The sequence below is a fragment of the Loxodonta africana genome, chromosome 14 (genome assembly GCF_030014295.1).
Source record: "Loxodonta africana isolate mLoxAfr1 chromosome 14, mLoxAfr1.hap2, whole genome shotgun sequence".
Taxonomy (NCBI): Eukaryota; Metazoa; Chordata; class Mammalia; order Proboscidea; family Elephantidae; genus Loxodonta; species Loxodonta africana.
Window position 1 is genome coordinate 59893430 of NC_087355.1, and position 23016 is coordinate 59916445.

General features: G+C 38.9%; 1 protein-coding gene across 2 annotated transcripts in view; it reads left to right on the plus strand.

Moving 5' to 3' along the window:
* The first annotated feature begins 844 nt into the window (after positions 1-844).
* Positions 845-23016, plus strand: part of EBAG9 (estrogen receptor binding site associated antigen 9) — a 33747-nt gene continuing 11575 nt past the window's right edge. Inside the window, exons 1-5 of one of the 2 annotated variants that reach the window (XM_064268004.1) lie at positions 845-1021; positions 13773-13870; positions 16671-16749; positions 17727-17885; positions 19548-19655. In XM_064268004.1, the coding sequence (XP_064124074.1) occupies positions 13788-13870; positions 16671-16749; positions 17727-17885; positions 19548-19655 (429 nt within the window). In that variant the 5' untranslated portion in view covers positions 845-1021; positions 13773-13787. Of the gene's footprint in view, positions 1022-1288; positions 1560-13772; positions 13871-16670; positions 16750-17726; positions 17886-19547; positions 19656-23016 lie in introns of those variants that run through there. The other variant, XM_064268003.1, reaches the window with a different exon arrangement.

Sequence of the window (23016 nt, forward strand, 5' to 3'; positions counted from 1 at the left end):
GCTTAAGCAGAAAAAGGCTGGTTTGGGAACAATTTACATTAACTGCTTTCAACCTTTGATCATACAAACCCCTCCCTCTTTTCATCAATTGCTTTGCAACAGTGGAGCAGATGTTTTATTGAAGGTCTCTCAAACACAAGAGTAGAGGACCCAAGCTTTTTAATAGCATACACAAGAAGGAACGAATCAGACTATCAAGAGAGAACTATCGAAAAGAAGAAAACTTAATTTGGGAGCATGGCTACCCAGGCTCTAAGAGAAGAGAAAATACGGAGACGTGGGCAAGTGCCACTTTTTAACTGCCAGTTAAAGAACATTCAATAAAAAATTTCTCGGAGGAGGCATCTCGCACCCCTCAGGTGGAGGAACGATTAGGACCTGGCGTAAAAAAAGCACGTCTAAATCCCCGAGACAGCCGAGGCTCCCTCAGTTCTGCAATCTAAGTTTTGCTTTTCTAGGTCCCATCTAGTAGAGGAGTCCTGTGGGTGGAATAGAAAGGACTGAAGAGGTAAACACTTCGCATAGAAACTAGGGCAACTCGGCAGGAGCCCAAGACTCCAAGACTAAAAATCTCCTACAGCCAGCAACGGCCACAAAAGCTACCAGAGACCCGGGCCCCGCCACCGCCGGGCCTGCCGCCGCTCTCCCCGCCCCCCAGCGCTCATTGGTCCTCAGCCCCGACGCCGGACCCGCAGCCTGGCGCCTTCTGAGTCAGACAGGCCCTGGGGCGGGGTGCGGAAGCGAGGGCCCGGAGACAACCGAGAACCGCCTTCAAGGAGGAGGTGACGGGGGCGGGGCCTAGGGAGGGTTTCCCGAGGAGGAGGTGGCTATGGCAGCTGCGCGGCGGCAACGGCGGCTGCGAAGGAGCGCGCGCCCGGCTTTGAATGAGCGGTGCTGGGACTGAACGGGCAGAGCGCGATCTCGAGGAAGCGACCGGCAGCGCGCGCACGCGCGTTGAGTGTGCGCGCGGCCCGCGGCAGCTCGGAGCCTCCGCCGGGAGGGCGGGGAGGGGGAGGGGCAGGTGAGTGTTTGCGGCCCGCGCGCGCCGGGGAGGGACTTCCCGACCCCCACCCCCACCCCGACTCCTGTCTTTGAAGTGTCATCTGCCCTTTACCCCGTCATCCCTTCTCCTTGCTCCACACTTCCCACTCTCCCACCTTCCTTTTCGCCCCTGCACCGGGCCCTGACCGCCACTCTGGGGTACTGTTTCCGGGTCAGGGTGACCTCTGAGGTGAGAGAGCGGCGACCGGGAGCCGGGCCCGGTGTGCAGCCCTCGCCATGCTGCGCTCACACGTGGGGAGGCAGGCCTGCGGGGCGCTGGCCTGGAGGACCTCGTCCCCAGATCTGCCCCCAGCAGGAAAATTTGCCGGCCCTTCGAACGCACCCTTTAGAGGCCCCGCACTTCCCAATTCAGAATTTTCCAAAATCAAAATCTCAGCCCACCCGGCACCCACCAGCAACCACACTAGACTAGAGCGTGTCGCCTAACGCCGTGCGCATGGCATCGGATTGTGTAACCTGAAAACGCTCGCGTCGTTTTTCTCTCATCTGTACAGTGGGTATGATTTGGTTTTTTTTCCCTCTGTTTGATGGGTAGTCTGAAGTTACAGTGTTTTAGTTATGAAACTCCTTTCCTTTTCCTTTTGAGTCATTCAGGAAACCTTTTTTTTTTTTTAATGAGTTCCAGTGGTGTCACTTAGTTGAGGGCCTGCCTTTTAGTTGACAGAGTGCAGAATGTTTGCTGTTACTGCTGGTTCTCACACACCACTCCTGGTTTACCTTCTCTCTTGGTGCTGATGAACCTTAGCTTTTCAAATTTAAGCGAGTTCAAGTAGATTTTATTTGTGAAGCTTTGTGACATTCCTTAAGTTAATTCAGAGTTACAAAGTTAATTTGAGTGTATATGGGACTGTCGACTCGACTGCAACGAGTTACTGATCATATGTTATTTCAAAATTTGGTATTTAAAAAATTTAGAAATACACTCTGGGAAGTTTATGCCCGAAGAATGTATCAGTCTTAGACGATGTACTTGAGCGTGTACCACATGGATATTGGCTTGGCTTGGTTAATGAATTGTGATACAGTGGATGTACTGAAAGGATCTTACGAGCAGTTTACAGGAATTATAAAGAGGAAAGATATATTTAATCAGTTTCTAATGCTGAATATTTTAATTTTAGGTGAACTTTTTTTTTTTTTTTTTACTTGTAGCATATTAATTTCCTAGAGATGTCATTTCTTCAAAAGTCTTTGGGACAAGTTTGCTTCACGATTCTGAGCTTTTGCTACTGCTGTGGCTCAAGTTTTTGTAATTTCCTAGAAATTTTTAAGGAAATTTTAATTTTTAAGATTTGATTGTGTTAGCATTGTTCTGTTCTGAAAGTATTTTGAAGCAACCAATATGCACAATAGCTTTAGATACATACTTATCAAATTGTTGATTTAGAGGACATTTCAAAAACCACACTGAAGCAGTGGATATAAAATTAAAAGGTTTTTCAACCAGGATGTAGATAATCATAGCCCGGGCTTTGGACTCAGGCTTTTTAAATCCTGCATAGGTGAATCTCGGCACCTCGCTGTCAGCTTCATCTGTTAAATAGGAATATAGTGAAACTCTTCTGGTTATCTGTAGGATTCCAGTGGGGTGCTAGAACACACATCAGCTAGAACTGTCTTGCACATATTAAGTGCTCAGGGAATGTTAATTTCTCTTCACTCAGCAAGCACTTGAGTCCCTAGTATGTGCCTGTCATTGGCTGAGATCTCGAAATGCTAAACTGGGGAAGATGGATGGGGCCTTGCCTTCTTAGTACCTGGACTAAGGAGTTAGTGTGTGGGCAAGCTTATGACAATTGAGCTGAGAACACGTGACCTTTCTGTACTGGGTCAATAGTGTTTCCCAGCAGGTAAGATAGTGTCTGTTATATTTGTTGTTAGTTGCCCTCAAGCTGGCTCTGACCCATGGTGACTTATGTATAATAGAATGAAATGTTGCTGGCTCCTATGCCATCTTCCTGATCTTTGCTATGTTTGAGGCCACTGTTGTGGCTGTTGTGTCAATCTATCTCATTGAGGGTTTCCCCCATTTTAGCTGACCCTCAGCTTTACCAGCCATTATGTCCTTTTCTAGTGATTGATCTTTCCTGATGACGTGTCCAAGGTAACCAAGCCAAAGTCTCCCCATCCTCGCTTCGGAGTAGCATTCTGATTGTATTTCTTCTAAGATTGATACGTTCTTCTGGCAGTCTACAATATATTCAATATTGTTTGCCAGTACCACAATCTAAAGCATCAATTCTGGCTTCCTTTTTCATTGTCCAGTTTTCACATGTATATGAGGTAATTGAAAAGACCATAGCTTGGCTCAAAAAAAAAAAAAAAAAATAGCTTGGCTCAAGCACACCTTAATTATCAAAGTGACATCTTTGCTTTTTAAAACTCAGTGGAAATCTTTTGTAGCAAATTTACCCAATACAATACGTGATTTGGTTTTTTGACTGCTACTTCCATGAACATTGTTGATCTAAGTAGAATGAAATCATTGACAACTTCAGTTTTTTCTCATTTATCATATTGTTTTATTGGTCCAGTTGTGAGGATTTTTGTTTTCTTCCTCTTCATTTGTAATTCATATTGAAAGCTGTAGTCTTTGACCTTCTTCACTAAGTGCTTGAAGTAGTTGGCAAACAAGGTTATGTCATCTGCATATCTCAGGATGTTAATGAGGCAAAATATGTATTCATTAAATTGAATTGAAATATTAAGTAATATAGACCCCTAAGATTATTCCTGCAAAGCAGTATAATGATAAAGTCAAAAGTATTGCTTGATAGTCAGCTGATTTCATTTTTCCCATTTAATACAACTGGTTGGAAAATTTACCTTAAAAATTATATCACTACTGAATTACTAAGAATGTTAGTAATTATTAGTGAGGTATTCTTATCTTTTGAATTAAATAAACCTAGGTTTGAATCCAGGTCATTGGGTGTGGCAGCATGTGAAAATATGCTTACTCTCTGCACTTTAGTTTTTTTTTTTTCCTTCTATAAAATAAAGATGATAATATCTACCTCATAAAATGGTTTTATGGGTAAGTGAGCTAATAGATAGTGCTTAGCACATAGTAGGTTGTCTATGAATATTAGTTCCCCTCTTCTAATCACAAAAGTAAATTTTCCACAGAACGAGAATATTCTTAATTGCTTGGGAGGAAGTTCTATTCTGGAATCAGTAATAGTCCCACTTTCTAACTGATTTTCTGTTGGAAAAAAACTTTAAACTTTATTTCCAGTTATCACTGAAATCATTCAAGTTGACAGGTACTTATTGAGCAACTACACCAGTATTATTAGTGGGAAGGTCATGGCTGTGGTTACCAAGCCTCTAAAATGACATTTATTCTCAACTCTTTATTCATTTATCCTGTGGCCACTCATCCCAGCCCAAATATTAAATACTGTAATCTTCTTTTCCCTTTAAAACATCCTCCTAGAGTACTTCCTCAGAAACCCCGGTGATGTAGTGGTTAAGTGCTACAGCTGCTAACCAAAAGGTCGGCAGTTCGAATCCACTAGGTACACTTTGGAAACCCTATGGGGCAGTTCTACTCTGTGGCTGTAGGGTTGCTATGAGTCAGAATTGACGGCAACGAGCGTGATTTTTGTTTGAGAGTATTTCCTCAGTTCTGTCTCCTTTTCTCGATGGCACATGCTTTACAGTCTCTTTTCTAAAAAAATTTTTTTAAATAACTTTTTAAAAATTTATTCTAAATTTTTATTTAGGGAAATTTGCTTTTCTCTTCTTTTGGTCAAGAGTTTTATTCTTGACCAGTCAGCTTTAAAATGAAGCTTTTATTCATCATCTTAAGTGTTCAGATCTTTCTGCTTATAATGAAGTATATGAACCTTTTATTGATGTCTGTCTTTGCAAATGATAATCAGAAGTGCCAGGTGAACAAGATCCTTTAAAGGATTGAGCAGGGCAGATAAGGTACATAGAAATATGGTGGCACAGTGGTTAAGAGCTTGGCTGCTAACCAAAAAAGGTTAGCAGTTCGAATCCACCAGCCACTTCTTGGAAACCCTATGGGGCAGTTCTCCTCTGTCCTGTAGGGTTGCTATGAGTCAGAATCGACTTCACAGCAACGGGTTTGGCTTTTGGATAGTATACAGTGGAGTCCCTCGGTGGTGCAAAAGATTAAGCACTCTACTACTAGCCAAAAGATTGGTGATTCCATCCCATCCAGAGCATCTTGGAAAACAAGCCTGGAGATCTGGTTCCAAAAGATTACAGCCTTGAAAACTCTATGAAGCAGTACTGGTGCATGTGTGTGGTCACCATGAGTCAGAATTGACTGAGTGGCAACTAACAGCATAGTACAAAATAGAAAATATAAGTGCAATAAGAGAAGATACTAGAGTTAAGACGTTGCAATAGTCTAGCCAAGAGGTAATAAAGGCTTCTGTTAGGGAGATTTCAGTAGAAATAGGCAAGAATATAGGTAGTATTATGGAAATAAAAAAAAGGCTTTTTGGCACTTTAGATGTAAGAGGGTAAGGGAGAAAGGAGGAGTCAAAGTTGTTGCATTTTTATTGTTAGGGAACATTTTAGAACTCTGTTACTATACCCATAAGAGTCTACATGCCCTTTCAAATGCTAGAAATAGAAAGGGACTAGCCGTGTGTTTTGCCCATTTTTAGAAGGGACCAGCAGTAGTGGCTTTATAAAGGAGCGCACCACGTATCTGTCAGCTTATTATACTGTGATGACCTGCATGTTGCTATGATATTGGAAGCTTTGCCACCAGTATTTCAAATACTAGCAGGGTCCACCTTGGTGGACAGGTTTCAGCAGAGCTTTCAGACTAAGATAGACTAGGAAGAAGAACCTGCCAGTCTACTTCTGAAAAAATTGGCCAGTGAAAACATGAATAGCAACAGAACATTGTCCGATATAGTGCCGGAAGATGAGCCCCTCAGATTGGAGGGCACTCAAAATATGACTGGGGAAGAGCTGCCTTCTCAAAGTAGAGTTGACCTTAATGATGTGGATGAAGTCAAGCTTTTGAGACTTTGATCTGCTGATGTGGCAGGACTCAAAATGAGAAAAAACAGCTGCAAACATCCATTAATAATGGGTACTTGGAATGTACAAAGTACAAATCTAGGAAAATTGGAAGTCATCAGAAATTTAAATGGAACACATAAGCATCAATACCCTAGGCATTCATGAGTTGAAATGGATTGGTATTGGCCATTTTGAATCATACGGTCATATGGTCTGCTATGCCAGGAATGACAAATTGAAGAGGAATGTGGTTCCATTCATCATCAAAAAGAACATTTCAAGGTCTATCCTGAAGTACATTTGCTGTCAGTGATAGGATAATACCCGTATGCCTACAAGGGAGACCAGTTAATGTGACTGTTATTCAATTTATACACCAACCACTAAGGCCAAAGATTAAGAAATTGAAGGTTTTTATCAACTTCTACAGTCTGAAAGGAAACTCCGGTGGCATAGTGGTTAAGAACTGCAGCTACTAACCAAAAGCTTGTTAGATCAAACCCTATGGGACAGTTCTACCCTGTCCTACAGGGTCTCTATGAGTTGGAATCTACTCGACAACAACGGGTTTGTTTTTTTTGGTTACAGTCTGAAAATGATTAAACATGCAGTTAACATGCATTGATAATTACTGGTGATTGGAATGCAAAAGTTGGAAACAAAGTAGAAAGATTGGTAGTTGGAAAATATGGCCTTGGTGATAGAAACACCAGAGATTGCAAGGTAGAATTTTATAAGACCAACAGCTTCATTGCAAATACTTTTTTTCTTTTTTTTTTTAACAACATAAGCAATGACTATACACGGGGAGGAAACCCTGGTGGCGTAGTGGTTAAGTGCTAAGGCTGCTAACCAAATGTCAGCAGTTAGAATCCACAAGGCTCTCTTTGGAAACTGTATGGGGCAGTTCTGTTCTATCCTATAGGGTCACTGTGAGTTGAAATGGACTCGAAGGCATCGGGGTTGGTTTTTTGTTCTTGTACATGGGGACCTCTGCACGTGGACCACAGGAATCAAATCAACTACATCTGTGGAAAGAGATGATGGAAAAGGTCAGTACCATCGGTGAGAAGAAGGTCAAGGGCCAACTGCGGAACAGACCATCAGTTGCTCATGTGCAACCGGTTACAGCAGGGAACTGCGGGAAATTCAAGCCAGGTTCAGAAGAGAACGTGGAACAAGGGATATCATTGCTGATGTCAAATGGATCATGGCTGAAATCAGAGACTATCAGAAAGGTGTTTACCTGTGTTTATTGACTATGCAAAGCCGTTCAACTGTATAGATCATAATACATTATGGATAATATTGTGAAGAATGGGAATTCCAGAACACTTAATTGTGTTTATGAGAAACCTGTGCATAGATCAAGAGGCAGTTGTTTGAACAGAACAAGGGGACACTGCATGGTTTAAAGTTAGAAAAGGTGTGTGTCAAGGTTGTATTCTTTCACCATACTTATTCAGTGTGTATGCTGAGCAAATAATCCAAGAAGCTGGACTATATGAAGAACAACTTGGCATCATAAGTGGAGGAAGACTCATTAACTGTGATATGGATATGATACAACGTTACTTGCTGAAAGTGAAGATGACTTGAAGCACTTACTGATGAAGATTAAAAACTACATCCTTCAGTATGGATTACACCTCAACATAAAACAAAAATCCTCACAACTGGACCAATAAGTAACATCATGATAAAGGGAGAAAATATTGAAGCTGTCAAGGATTTCATTTTACTTGGATCCACAATCAACACCCATGGAAGCAGCAGTCAAGAAATCAACAATGCATTGCATTGGGCAAATCTGCAAAAGACCTCTTTGTTTTTGTTGTTAGGTGCTCTTGAGTTGGTTCCAATTCATAGCGACCCCATGTACGACAGAATGAAACAGTGCCCATTCCTGCGGCATCTTCACAATCATTGTTATGCTTGAGCCCATTGTTGCAGCCAGTGTGTAAGTCCATCACGTTTAGGGTCTTTTTCTTTGACCCTCTATTTTACCCAAGCATGATGTCCTTCTCCAGGTACTGATCCCTCCTGATGGCATGTCCAAAGTACGCGAGACGTATTCTTACCATCCTTGCTTCTAAGCAGCTTTCTGCCTGTACCTCTTCCAAGACGGATTTCTTTGTTCTTTTGGCAGTCCATGGTATATTCACTATTCTTCGTCAACACCATAATTCAAAGGTGTCAATTCTTTGGGCTTCATTATTCATTGTCCAGCTTTCACGTGCTGCAAAAGACCTCTTTGTTGTTGACTGTTTGCTTTAGAGTGTTAAAAGGCAAAGATGTCACTTTGAGAACTAAGGTGCATCTGACCCAAGCGGTATTTTCAGTCACCTCATATGCATGTGAAAGCTGGACAACGAATAATTGTGCTTATGAGGAACTTGTACATAGATCAAGAGGCAGTCATTTGAACAAAGGGGATACTGCATGGTTTAAAGTCAGAAGGTGCACATCAAGGTTGTATCCTTTTACTGTACTTATTCAATCTGTATGCTGAGGAAATAATCCTAGAAGCTGGACTATATGAAGAAGAATGGGGCATCAGGATTTTAGGGAGACTCATTAACAACCTGTGGTATGCAATGACACAACCTTCCTTGCAGAAAGTGAAGAGTACTTGAAGGACTTACTGATGAAGATCACAGACTACAGCCTTCGGTATGGATTATACTTCAACATAAAAAAACAAAAATCCTCACAATTGGACCAATAAGCAACATTATAATAAAGGGAGAATATATTTTTGTTGTCAAAGATTTCATTTTACTTGTATCCACAATCAACACCTATGGAAGCAGCAATCAAGAAATGAAATGACTATTTGTATTGGGCAAATCTGCTGCGAAAGGACTCTTTAAAGTATTTAAAAGCAAAGATGTCACTTTGAGAGCTAAGGTGTGCCTGATCAAGCCATGGTGTTTTCAGTCGCCTCATATGCATGGTTTTTGTTTTTTTTTTCATGTGCATGTGAAAGCTGGAAGATGAATGAGACCAAAGAAGAAATGATGCCTTTGCATTATGGTATTGCCAAAGAATATTGAATATACTATGGACTGCCAAAAGAACAAACAAATCTGTCTTGGAAGAAGTACAGGCAGGATGCTGCTTAGAAACAAGGATGGTGAGACTTTGTCTCATGTACTTTGGACACGTTACCAAGAGGGATCAGTCCCTGGAGAAGGACATCATGCTGGTAGAGTAGATAGATGGTGGGCAAAAAAGAGGAAGACCCTCAATGAGGTGGATTGACACAGTGGTTGCAACAATGGGCCCAAGCTTAACAGTTTTGAGGATGGCGTGGAACTGGGCAGTGTTTTGTTCTTCGTACACAGGGTCGTTATGAGTTGGAACTGACTCGATGGCACCTAATGATAACATACGTGTGTGAGTGTGTGTCTCAGCTATCCATGATGTAACTTCTTTTTAATCATGACTCTGATCTTAGCGACTGAGTGCAAAAGTGGAGTATACTATTTTAGCTTAATGATATGAACTGGATTATAAAATTTTCAGTGGATGTGTAGGGTACTGTGATTTTTGCTGTATTCCACATTTTCTACAAAAAGAATATTCTAGTTATTCTACAACAACGAAAAAAATCAATAAACTTAGTTGTTTCAACAATCAGTGTGAAATTCTGTTGCTCTCCCACAATGCAAAATCGACTTTGACCAGTTTTGCTTTAAACATCTCATACTTCAGTTTTGATGCTTGTTTCATAATAAATGCTGTAATTATCAATGAACAAATGAGAAGATGTCATAAGAGAAAATATAATGATCATAAAATAAATACTACAAGAAATTACTATATTTTTAGGTATATCTTTAATCTCTAACATGTTAAAATTAAAAACATTCTCTCTATTTGCTGTTACAAGTTCTTCAGTGATTTCATTACAGTTCAGCTGCTGAGCAGTGTCTACTTTCACACATAATAAGGAGGATGAATGGAGTCTTGAGTCTTTGTTGTGTGCTGAGGGTTTTTGAGTCTCTTTAGGGATGAAAATGAGCATTCTTTTGTGCCGTTTGTGATCATTAAAGTTAGGAATATATGTAAAGCAATTTCAACATTGGGAAATATGCATTGTATTTTATCTTTTGTTAAGGAATCATACATGCCTACATGAGTAAAATTTGTCTTTCCTAAATCCATGAACTTAGTTTTCATGTAAGAATGAAATTGTCAAACTTTTCTGTAAAGGTTTGTATTTAAGTCGTTGGAATAAGTCTGCACTAATTTTTTGGATGCCTTCATACTTCTTCATCAGATATATCCACATTGTTTAAGAAAAAATGTATTTGAAAAAACTTCATAGACTTTAGCCCTCCTTTTCATGCAGGATTCAAGTATGTCGATGATGTACGTGTAGTAAGTGGTTACGCAAAATTGATCTCAGTACTTCTGGAGCATGTCAGTCATTTACTTGTTTCTTTCTAATGCTTCTGCAATGGTGAACTGCTTGATAATCAGTATTTGGCAATATTTGTGTTTTTAAAATTGTTAAAGTCTTCTCTTCAAGTATGTAAATACCCTGTTAATGACTGGCAGAGATCTGTGCATGTCTTTAAATTTACTTCTGAATCTTGGAGAGCTTGATTCGTTCGATGGAAATGCTGCAATATATTATTCCACATAACCCACATAAATACATACTCTAGTACCCTAGTGTTTGCATTTTATTTGTGGAGATGTTTTCAGCTTCTCTTTTGGTATTTCCTTTTTGTGTGTGGTCTTCAATATTTTCTAAGACATCTAGAATCTGAGTGTACAATTCCAGAATTGCACTTGTTGCTACATCTGCTTCCCAACATGTACTGGAAAGACAGTTTAATACTTGATCATTGCCTAAATATTTTTAAGAACTACCAATCAGTGAGTATAGGTGGCAAAAAATGTATAGAGTAACTGAACAGTAGGAAAAAAAAATCAACTGCCTCCAGACAACAGTCTACTGCACTGCATCCTACAAAATTTTGAGTGATTGTGCAACACATGGTGTGAAAATGGCATATTCATAATGTTCTAAAATTTTCTGTTGCGTGCCTTTATAATGCCATGAAGGAAAATGGAAAATAAAATACATTTATATAATTTTTATTATCTAAACATTTTATTTCCTTGAGTAACTGTTCCATTTTCTTACATGGAGATATGTAAATATTCTGATAAAATATAAACATAATGTTCTGATAAACACCCTTTGTTGCTTTCTTGGAAGATGAATCTTGAAACACAATCATTGTTGCAAAACAAACATATTTTTCACCATAAATATTGAATTTTGCATCATTTTTCATGTGCCTAGTAATCTTGTGTAAGTGTATATAGAATAGTATCTGTGTCCGGTGCAACAAAACAATAAAAAACAAAACTCACTTGATACATAAATTAAAACTTTTTGTGTTAAGTAAATATTAATATTTCCAATATTTTTTGAACATTTGCTATGTTAGCATTAAATTATTACCCATGGTAGTGGATGAATCTGGAAGGTATTATGCTGAGTGAAGTTAATCACAAAAGGACGAGTATCATATGAGGCCACTATTACAAGAGCTCAAGAAAAGGTTTAAACACAGAAGAAAACATTCTTTGATGGTTATGAGGGTGGGGAGGGAGGGGAAAGGGTATTTACTAACTAGATAGTAGACAATTATTATCTTAAGTAAAGGGAAGGAAGGACAACACACAATACAGGGGAAGTCAGCACAACTGGACTAAACCAAAAACTAAGGAGTTTCCTGAATAAACCCAAACACTCGAGGGACAGAGTAGCAGGGGCAGGGGTCTGGGGACCATGGTTTCAGGGGGCATCTAGTTCAATTAGTATAACAAAGTTTATTAAGAAAATGTTCTGCATCCCATTTTGGTGAGTGGCATTTGGTGAGTGGGTCTTAAAAGCTAGCAAGCGGCTATCTAAAATGAATCAATTGGTCCCAGCCCATCTGGAGCAAAGAAGAATGAAGAACACCAAAGACACAAGGAAATACGAGCCCAGGAGACAGACGGGGCCACATAAACCAGAGGCTGTATTAGCCTGAGACCAGAAGAACTAGATGGTGCCCGGCTACCACCAATGACCGCCCTGACAGGGAACACAACAGATTGTACCTGACAGAGCAGGAGAAAAGTGGGGCGCAGAACTTAAATTCTAGTAAAAAGACCAGACTTAATGGTCTGACTGAGACTGGAGGGACCCTGGAAGACTTGGCCTCTGGAATCTGTTAGCCCAAAACTAAAACCATTCCTGAAGCCAACTCTTCAGACAAAGATTAGACTGGACTAAAAGACATAAAATGATACCCATGAAGAGTGTGCTTCTTAGCTCAAGTAGATACAAGAGACTAAATGGGCAGCTCCTGTCTGGAGGCAAGATGAGAAGGCAGAAAGGGACAGGAGCTGGTTGAATGGACACAGGAAGTCTAGGGGGGAAAGGAGAAGTGTGCTGTCACATTATAGGGAGGGCAGCTAGGGTCACATAACAATATGTGTATAAATTTTTGTATGAGAAACTAACTTGAGCTGTAACTTTCACTTAAAGCACAATAAAAAGGAAAATTTATTACCCATTAGTATTACATTAAATGTATGCTAGATTACGTTGGCATGTATGCCAAACATATTTTAAAGTTATATTGTTTACAAAACTTAGGATATAACTGTACATAAATTTTTATAGTTGAAAAGTAACCTGATTGAATTCATTGCAATTATTCGGGTTTCCTCACTTCTGTGCATCATCTGGGACTGGTGTTCCCACTGGTTGTTTACTACATGTGCAAGAGCATACCCTTGTGTTTGTATCAAGGCAAAGAGCATTGTTGGCCCTCCTGGCTCGAGTTGCTGATAAAAAAAAATACCTGTTATCTATTAATGTAATATATATATTAATATCATGATATAATCCATCTGCCCAGTAACTGCTCATATTGGATCCAGTGGTATATTGCGTGAATGTACCAAGAGTTAGACTCCAGGACAGTCTACCCCTAAACCCAGTGCCATCGAGTTGATTCCAACTCATAGCAACCCTATAGGACAGAGTAGAACTGTCCCATAGAGTTTCCAAGGAGTGCCTGGCGGATTTGACCTGCTGACCATTTGGTTAGTAGCCGTAGCACTTAACCACTATGCCACCAGGGTTTCCAGTCTACCCCTACCTCTCGTTTGTTAGGAAGAAATAGTGTACTCCCAAGAGACTCACCCAGATAAGGAGTTTCAATTACATGGGAAAGGACGGTAGGAGACAGATGTCAATGAAGGTATTGAAGTGGTAGGGGCCTCATAGCTTAAACAAACTTCCGCACGGGTGCCCTTGTGATCCTGTGCATACTTTATTTCTGGCTGGCACATTCTCATGCAGTGGAGCTGGTATCATTTAGTGCCCTGCCAGTACCCTTCCACTGTGATGCTCACTTTTCTTGTGTTTTGTCTGCTTGACATCTGTGGGTCTTTGCTTTGGACAATTGGTGCCCATGTTTTGTTGATGTCCTAAGCAAATTGTTATTATGATTTATATTTTAATTTTAAAATTTACTGTGTTATTTGTAGTCTTTAGAGAAAAATAAAAATATATCAATCAACTTTTCTTAGTACATAATTGAACTTTACAACTTCAGAACAGGAGCATGACTTATGAAAGAAACTCAGTGTATTTATTTTTGTACCTTTTTCCACAGATCTTGTTTCCCACCATGGCCATCACACAATTCCGGTTATTTAAGGTTTTTACCTGCCTAGCAACAGTATTCTCATTCCTAAAGAGATTAATATGCAGGTAAGCACGTTTTATGTTCCCACTGACCTGTTCACCTCCTCCTGGTTTTAGATACCTTTGCAAGTACAAAAAGGCAGGACAGATTATATTATATTTAAGCTAAATATCTTGATCGTAGTTGATATTCATTCATTATTTCCTACTATTTCATATTTTTGGGGGGAGAAATCTGGAAGGTAGAGGTTCAGTTCTTTCAAGTTCTTACATCTCCCATTAAAATAGCATGCTATAAGTAAACCAACTTCATTATTATAATCATTACAGGACTTTTATGTACATAATTGTTTTATTATCAGAAAATTTTAAGGTGGTTAGGTGGAACTAGGCATAGGTATTTCTTTATATGCTACAATATGAATGTTATTTTTATATTAAAAAAAACTTTAACAGAGAAACCCCAGACAAAATAGATGTTTTATGTCTCTTAAATAATATTCCAGAGTGTGCAGGTAGTCCAAAGCCTGGTAAGTTGTTTTGCTTCAGTAGGTCACCCAAAGATTCAAATTGCTTTTGCCTTGCAACACTATCATACCCTGGAGCTATAGTTCCTAAACTGTGTGTAGAGGTGCCCTGTGATAAAGCAGACTCATAGAGGGGCCACAGGACATTTTTAAATTTCCAGCAGAACACTGGTAGTGATAGTCAGCATCTGTTGGACACTGTCCAAACTACTAGCTGAAGATAGTTCACACTTGGAAGAGTTGACTGTGCAACGTTCCTTTTGATCGTGTTCAGGAATGTTTGAGATAACTTTTTGTTAACTTGTACTTTTAGTGACATTGTATCTTAGCAAAGCTAGGTTTTTAGCGATTGCTATAATTAAAAGCAAGTACTGTGCCAAAATAAATGTGGAATAGGAAATGAGGGTGGCAGTGTCCAGTCCGATTTCAGGGTTTGGGAAGTTATACAGTTGCCCAACAGGCATACACACCAAGAGGAAGTAATTGTGATTATTTAAGAATGAAATAAAGATAGTACCTTTTAATTTATGTGTATTATTTTTTCAAATGGTTACTAAGTGGTTAGGACAGAAATAACTCTGAAGTTGTTTGGGCCTGACTGTAATCAATGGAACTGCTAGGTATTTCTTTTGGCCTAGGGGTGCTGTGAAAAAATTACTGACTCTAAAGGTAGGTTAGAGTAAAAGAGAGAGTTGAGGACAATCAGCTCTCTGTTTAGAAGGGATGATGTAGAAGTTGCATACAATAGTTCTGTTTATAGTCTATTGTCCAGAGCCACCTAGCTGCAAGGGAGGCTGGGAAACAGAATCTCTAGGTAAGTGGCCATTGATGGCTGCTAAACTTTGAGGATTGAGTGGCACTGAATTTATTGTTAGAGGTGCAGTGATCTGGGATTTTAAAGAAAGGGGGGTATGACAATGAAATGAGTGGATGAAATACAATGGAGATGATCAGTGGAGGTGGCAGGATCGAGCAAGAAAGGGAAAGCTTAGGTGGTTGACTGTTAAAGTCACTCAGGAGGTGGACCGGATTTGGAGTACAGAAGAAACAGTAAACTAAGTACAAATCAACAGAGAATGAGGAAGAATAGCCAGAAATTCACTAAACAGGATAAGAATGGTATTCCAGAGGGCAGGAAGTTAAAAGAAGCAGTTGTGTTAACAGTGATGATAAATTATAGGGTTTTTTTTTTTCCTTTTTGTGTATGTACTTTGTAGTGTTTTTGTTAACAATGAATATAGATTACTTTTAGAATAAGAAATTGCATTTCATTTAAAAAATTAAAGCAGTTTCTCTTGATGCTATAAATATTGTCAATGTAAATATATTTAGGATTGGTTGTACATTCAGTTTTAAATGAAACAAACTGTTTATTAGGATAAGTTTGTTAGGTGTCAGGAGGAATCTATCATGTGTTCCAAAATACTAGCATTATATCATAAATTCAAGAGTAGATTATATTACTTTTCTATTCATCCTTTAAACAAATATTGACTGCTAATCTTCTAGTAAAAATAGCAGATTTTACCAATTAATTCTTAAGTAGATTCATTATAGATTATTTGAAGTAAAACAAATGACTAGTAATTTATAATATCTACGATTTTTTGAGTATTTTGTTACATGCCAGGCACTGCCTTAGGTACTTTAAATATGTCATATCACTTAAATCTCCAAAGCAACCCTGTACAAGTAGACTGAATATCTACATTTTATAAATGAGGACACCAAGACTGAGAAGTTAGGTGATTCTGACTAGACTCACAATTAGTAGAGGTAGAATTGAAAACCATGAATTATACAGATTCCACAGCCCATGCTCCTAACCACTGTGTTATAATACCTATGCTGTTTAACATAGTAAATTTCCTACTAATTCTTAAAACTTACATCAGTCACAGTTTCATTCAGCTCAGTCATTTTCAAACTTTTTAATAGTGTAAAATTAATCTTACACAGAAACTCAATATGTAAAATAGATAAAAATCAAGTCACCCTGGTTAAACCAGCATAGGTGGCCCAGAGCCTCACATATAGAACCTACAGTACCCAAAGGGGCTGGATTTGAAACCACTTTGCTTTTTTTTTTTTTTTTGGTGTTGAGTTTTTCTATAGTTCTGAGTCCTAAGGAAAAAAGCAGCTGTGTTGTCCTGATGGAGATATCATGGATCAGAAGATCTGTGTTTCGTGTCTTTTCATCATATCTTAATGAGCAATTGTTAATTGTTAAGTAATTTAAAATTAAGAAAGATCTTATAAGGCTCAGATTACTGTGTGATGTTTTTCCCCTATGCTTGTTTTGAAAGTTCCTGAAATAATTTTTTTTACTTTTGTTTCAGATCTGGCAGAGGACGGAAGTTAAGTGGTGACCAAATAACTTTGCCAACTACAGTTGATTACTCATCAGTTCCTAAGCAGGTAATCCTTTTAAAGGCTGAATAAGTGCTTCAGAACGTTATTTTTCAAACTGACTTGCAGCCCATTAGTGGATCATGAAATTAATTCGGTGGTCAAGGTTGAGATTTGTTCTTTTTGTTATTGTAGTTTTCATTTCTAAAAGTTCCATTTGGTTTTTCATTTTATCTTTCACTTTTTTTGTTGAGATTTTCTGTTTTTCCCATTGATTTCTACAGTGTTTGCTATTGCTTATTGGAATATTTTCATAATACCAAACCCACCCATTACCCAGTGCCTTCGAGTCAATTCCGACTCATAGCTATTTTAAAGTCTTTGCCAGATAATTCCAACATTTATGTTATCTTGGGGTTGGCATCTATTGGTTGCCTTTTTCCACGTGAGTTGGTTTTTTTTGTTCTCTGAATGACAGATAATTTTGGATTGTAATATGAACATTTTGAATATTATGTTTCAAGACTGAAAAAATAAATCACATAGAGAATATTAATAATTTTTGTTTTATTGGGCAGTCAACCCAGTTAGGGTTACTGTATTTTTATGCAAATAATGCGTGCCTTGTACGTAAGCAGCTGTGCTGCTTATGAAAATACCTCGTGGGGGGAGGGCACAGTTGGCAAACAAACAGAAGGTGTGCGTTATTTGAGTGAAAAAACAGTAGGTCACAAGTTCCAGTCCTCCTCCTGAGGGCTGTAGTTCTAATGCTAGTTCAGTTTTTGAAGTATTTGCTTTTGTTTTGTTTTTTTAATGGATAGAATAGAATGGGTGAAGTATATCAGAATGCCTGTCTCATAGTAAAAGTATTTTTTTTTAACTTTTTATCGAATTTGTGTGGTTCCGTGTGTGATATAAAAATGTATATTTCACCATGGATCAAAAGTTAGAAAACCTCTTTTAAAAAGTCCCTTTTTCTAATAAATTATTAATGAGAGACTAATTAAGTTGTTTTGTCCCTGACAATGTTGATCAATTAAATTTAGACAGATGTTGAAGAGTGGACATCTTGGGATGAAGATGCACCCACAAGTATAAAGATTGAAGGAGGGAATGGGAATGTGTCAACGCAACAGAATGCTTTGGAACAACTGGAACCTGACTATTTTAAGGACATGACACCAACTATAAGGAAAACCCAGAAAGTACGTTGAAGATGTGTGCTTTTGGCCGTGAAGCTAATATTCTAAATCCTAAACTTAAAATTAGACAGTATAATTAGTATTTGTTGTTGTTCTGTCATGTTAGAGAATTGTACATATACATTCAAGTGACCTAGCCATAAACATAGTAAGTTATATTCCCGAAGCTTGTGAAGTTACATCTGAGCATTATTGAAACTCTATTTTATGTCAGATTCTAGACTCCATTCTCTGCTGTGGCAGCTAAGCTGAATGAGCGCTACAGTTATAGCCTTCAATCACAGTTTAATAAGGGCTACAAATGGACAAGTAGTTTTCATTGTTTGTAACTATTATAAAACTGATGGCAGGGCTCTGAGATCTTACCCTTAGGGGTTTGTGTTAGTCATCCTTACTTTATTTAATCCCTTCTGCATTGAATATGGATGATCATGTAGAGATGCAGGAAATTACTGGAAAAAGCTCAATGGCTGGATATTTTCCTTTCTTTTTGTAAAACAGTACATGTGCATTATTTTTTTAATCAAAGAATATATAAGCAATTGACCAAAGCATTTTGTAAGCTAATATTACTTAAAATGTGGTCTACCTGTCTTCTTTTAAAATGTATAACGTAAAACTAAATAGTTACGTAAAGAATACCAAAATTCCCAGGCAGTTGTCACACAAATTCAATTACATACTAAGAAAAATTATATTTCACCTTTATTTTTTTTTTTATAAATTCTTATCTTCTTTCTTTCTTTTCCTGCTTTTCCCAGAACTTAAAACACTTTTAGTCACTGCATTAAATAAGACTGTGTATCATATCCTGTCAAAAATATAACCAGCTCCCTAAGTATGTGGGATATGTGTGAATGCATTAATTCTTTCAGACCAGTAGTAATAGAATACGTTTGTTTGATGTATTTTAGCTTAAAAACATTTTTTCATATAAATTACTTTAATAAGATATTACTGTAATTAACTAGGTTTCTATCAAGAGCAGCAATCCATGTCCACAAAACTTCATTTTAAGACTCCTTTAAAAATACAACTTAATGCTTTTCGGCATTGAGACATTTGGATAACTCAGAAAAGACAATTATGATTACAGAATGTAAATATTACCAACCTTGACAATGTACAAGTAAATGTACAGCTGAAACTGGCTGAGAGGTAGAAGAGGGTGAGGAACCATTTTAGGAAATGTGTAATAATGTTCTTGTTTATAAAGTATATTTATAAGCAACATTTTTTATGTTTGAACAAGAAATGGACCTTTAAGTGTGTGTATGTGTGTGTGTGTGTGTGGTTTTGTTTGTTTTTTTAAAAAGCAGAGTGACTGGCAAGGTAGAATGGAATAACATGTTTGAAAGAGTGACAAGAGGGAGATGGGTAATATGAAATAAATCCTCATTTCCCATAGTGTGAAGTCAACGGACAATGTCTGTGATTGGTAAATCAAGAAATAGCAATATGAGCATATTATGTATATATGTGATATATATATTTTTTTTTATCAAGCACTAGAAGCAACCCAAACAGATGAAATTATGAGTGGCTACTTCTGGGGAAGTAGAGCTGGCTGTGAGGAGATACGGGGCAGAAGCCTGTTGCTCTTCATTATAAGCCCTTCTGCAGGGATGTGTAAAATAACCCTGTAATTCTGTTTCAATTTTTCAGATCGTTATTAAGAAGAGAGAACCATTAAATTTTGGCACCCCAGATGATAGCACAGGTTTCTCTAGTAGGTTAGCAGCTACACAAGATATGCCTTTTATCCATCAATCTGTAAGTATGTTAATGGTATCTACGGAAAGGCTTGGTTTTTTGTTTAAAGAATGGGGGGAATATCTAAATGAACATAGTATTTTTATTTCTGTGACCTTGAAACAGGTATAGCAGTTTGAGGCAAAGTAAGGTGGAGTTTTTAACAGTGCTATTTTTTATGAGATTATAAATTATTCCGGTACTAAGATCAGAGTTCCAATGAACACATCAAAGGTAGAGATAAAATGTTATTTAAAAATCTGGACTTTAAAGAAAGTAACACTAAAATGGCAAACTTCATCTTAATAGCAGGGTTTTTTAGGTGAGTTATGGATTGTTTCTCTGCTGGAGTATATTTACATTTAGAGTATCATTTGACTTAAAATGGGTTTGACTTACATGTACCTTTTTAAGGATAAAGGTAGTGAGTAAAATAGATGACTGTCGTTACCAACCCTGAGAGCGTATGGGAATCACCTTTGGAGCTTTTTAAAAACACAAATGTTCAGACCTCACCTCAGACTTACTGTGTGGGGGTGGTGCTTAAGCATGCTTTGAGTGATTGATTGCATGTATTTGTTACCCATTGTTGGATAACAACCTCGACTTAGTGCCTTAAGATGACAATAAACACTTGTTATCTCATACAGATTCTGTGGATCAGGAATCTAAGGGAGACTTAACTGGGTAGTTACAGTTCTGGGGTTTCTTATGAGTTTGCAGATGACAAGTCATTGACTGGCTCTGTAGTCATTTGAAGGCTTGACTAGGGCTGGAGGACTCATTTCATAGGTGACTCACAAACCTGGCAAATTAATCCTGGTTGTTTGCATGAAGCCTCAGTTCCTTGCTATGGACCTCTTCTTAGGGCTGCTTGAGTTTCCTCATGATCTAAGTGAAAGTATGTGGACATATTTTCAAACCACCACATCTATTTTCTAATCTTATTTGTTTGTGTAAACTGCACAAGGGCTTCTGAGCCTCCCTCCCCTTGGGACCTAAGCTTATGTATGTTTTTAATTCATTGATCAAAACTTATTCCTACTAATCTCAGGCCCCATCCTAGATGCCAGTAATTCAGTGATGAGAAAAAACAGGCAGGGTTCCTGTCTCAGAAGGATACATTCTACTGGGGGAGATACACTGTTAGATAAATGATCACACACATAAATATATAATTACAACTTTGATAATTGCTCTGCAGTTTCATGATGCTCTTAAAATCCCAGGTGCTTTACCTATGTATCCTGTGCCCTGCCCAGACACCCCCAACCCTGACCCCAAGCCCTGGCAACTACTGATCTTTTTACTGTCTCTGTAGTTTTGCCTTTTTTCAGAGTGACATAGTTGGAATCTTATACTACGTAGCCTTTTCATACTGGCCTCTTTCACTTAGCAATATGTATATAAAGTTCTTCTATTTTTTTTTATGGCTTGATAGCTCATTTCTTTTTATTGCTGAGTAATATTCTATTATATGGGTGTACCACTGTTTATCCATTCACCTATCGAAGGACATACTGGTTGCTTCTAGTTTTTGACCATAATGGATAAAACTGCTATAAACATTTGTGTTCATATTTTTGTGTGGATGCAAGTTTTCAACTCATTTGGGTAAATATGCGGAAACCCTGGTGGCATAGTGGTTAAGTGCTATGGCTGCTAACCAAAGGGTTCGCAGTTCAAATCTGCCAGGCGCTCTTTGGAAACTCTATGGGCAGTTCTACTCTGTCCTATAGGGTCGCTACGAGTCGGAATTGACTCGACGGCACTGGGTTTTGCTTTTTCTGGGCTGGGTAAATATCTAGGAGTGTCTTTGCTTTTTAACAATTGCCTGATCCTGCGGTGAGCCTATGCTTAGCTCTGTAAGAAAACTGCTAAGTTGTCTTCCAAAGTGGCTGTACAGTTCTGCATTCCTGTCAGCAATCAGTGAGAGTTCCTGTTGCTCCCCATTTTCCCTAGCATTTGGTGTCAGTGTTTTGGATGTTGTTAGTTACTGTCGAGTCAGTTCTGACTCGTAGTGACCCTGTGTACAACAGAATGAAGCACTTCCTGGTCTTGTGCCATCCTCATAGTCATTTGTATGTTGGAGTCCATCATTTCAGCTAGTGTCAGTCCATCTGTAAAAACGTCTTGGGAGAGGTGTCTAACCTCCTCCAACACCACAGCGGGGAAGAAGAACCAAGATCAGCTCCAAGGCTGACTCCCATGAGGTGGAGGCCAAACAAGCCTCCTTTCTTTGTCGTCTTTACCAATTCTGACACCAACCGTCCCTCCCACAGCACTCTTTGCTGGGTTCAATAATTCATTGCAGTGGCCACAGAGAACTCGCAGACTGTACAATTATGGGGTTTATTAGAGAAGTAACAGTTACAGTTTAGGCTCAAGAACACTCAGAATACAGTACTTCCATCAGGATAGCCTCTTCTGGGCTGTGGCCACAGACATGCATCTCCTTGGCCCTCAGTCTCTCCATGACCCTCAGTCTCTACCCAAAGGTGCTCAGCTTTCTCTCACCCTGGGCCGGAAAGCCTACCATACCAGGTCAACAGGTTTCACCCATAAACTTAGGAGTCCACACACAACTGTCTTTACTTCTGACCAGCTAGCCCTCCCTCTCACTCTTATCCCTAGCCTCCATGGGCTAGGTCAGTGGGTGCCATTGGAACATGTCCCAACTCAGCCTCTCTCTTCATTGCTGCACTTCCCCAATTCCACTCATTGAGTGGACCCAGGTGGTCACAAGCGAGCAGACCAAGCTGTCTACTCATCTGCTTCCTTTAACTTCCAGTCCTGAAAGAGGTTCCCTTTAACTTCCTGTCCTGAAAGAATCTTCCTTCCCATGGGCAGTGACTTTTCCTGCCTTGATGCATCCAACAGCAAAGCATTTGCTCAAAATTCAAAAAGCAAATTAACAGCTATTTTTTTCCTGTCCGTTCTTCCTTCAAATGCAACTCTTCTGTTCTCAGCAGTTCTGGGTGGTTCTGCATGTCTTATCAAATGCAAAATATGGTTGAGACTCAGGTTTTTGGCCTAAGTCCCTAATATACACAGGGCTGCTGACCCAAGCCATGTGCATTTTCAGTTGCATCATATGCATGTGAAAGCTGGACAGTGAATAAGGAAGACCAAAGAAGAATTGACGCCTTTGAATTGTGGTATTGGCGAAGAATATTGACTATGCCAAACAACAAACAAATCTGTCTTGGAAGAAGTACAACCAGAATGCTCCTTAGAAGCAAGGATGGTGAGATTGCATCTTACATACTTTGGACATGTTGTCAGGAGGGATCAGTTCCTAGAGAAGGACATCATGCTTGGCAAAATGCAGGGTCAGCAGAAAAGAGGAAACCCTCAGTGAGGTGGATTGACACAGTAGCTG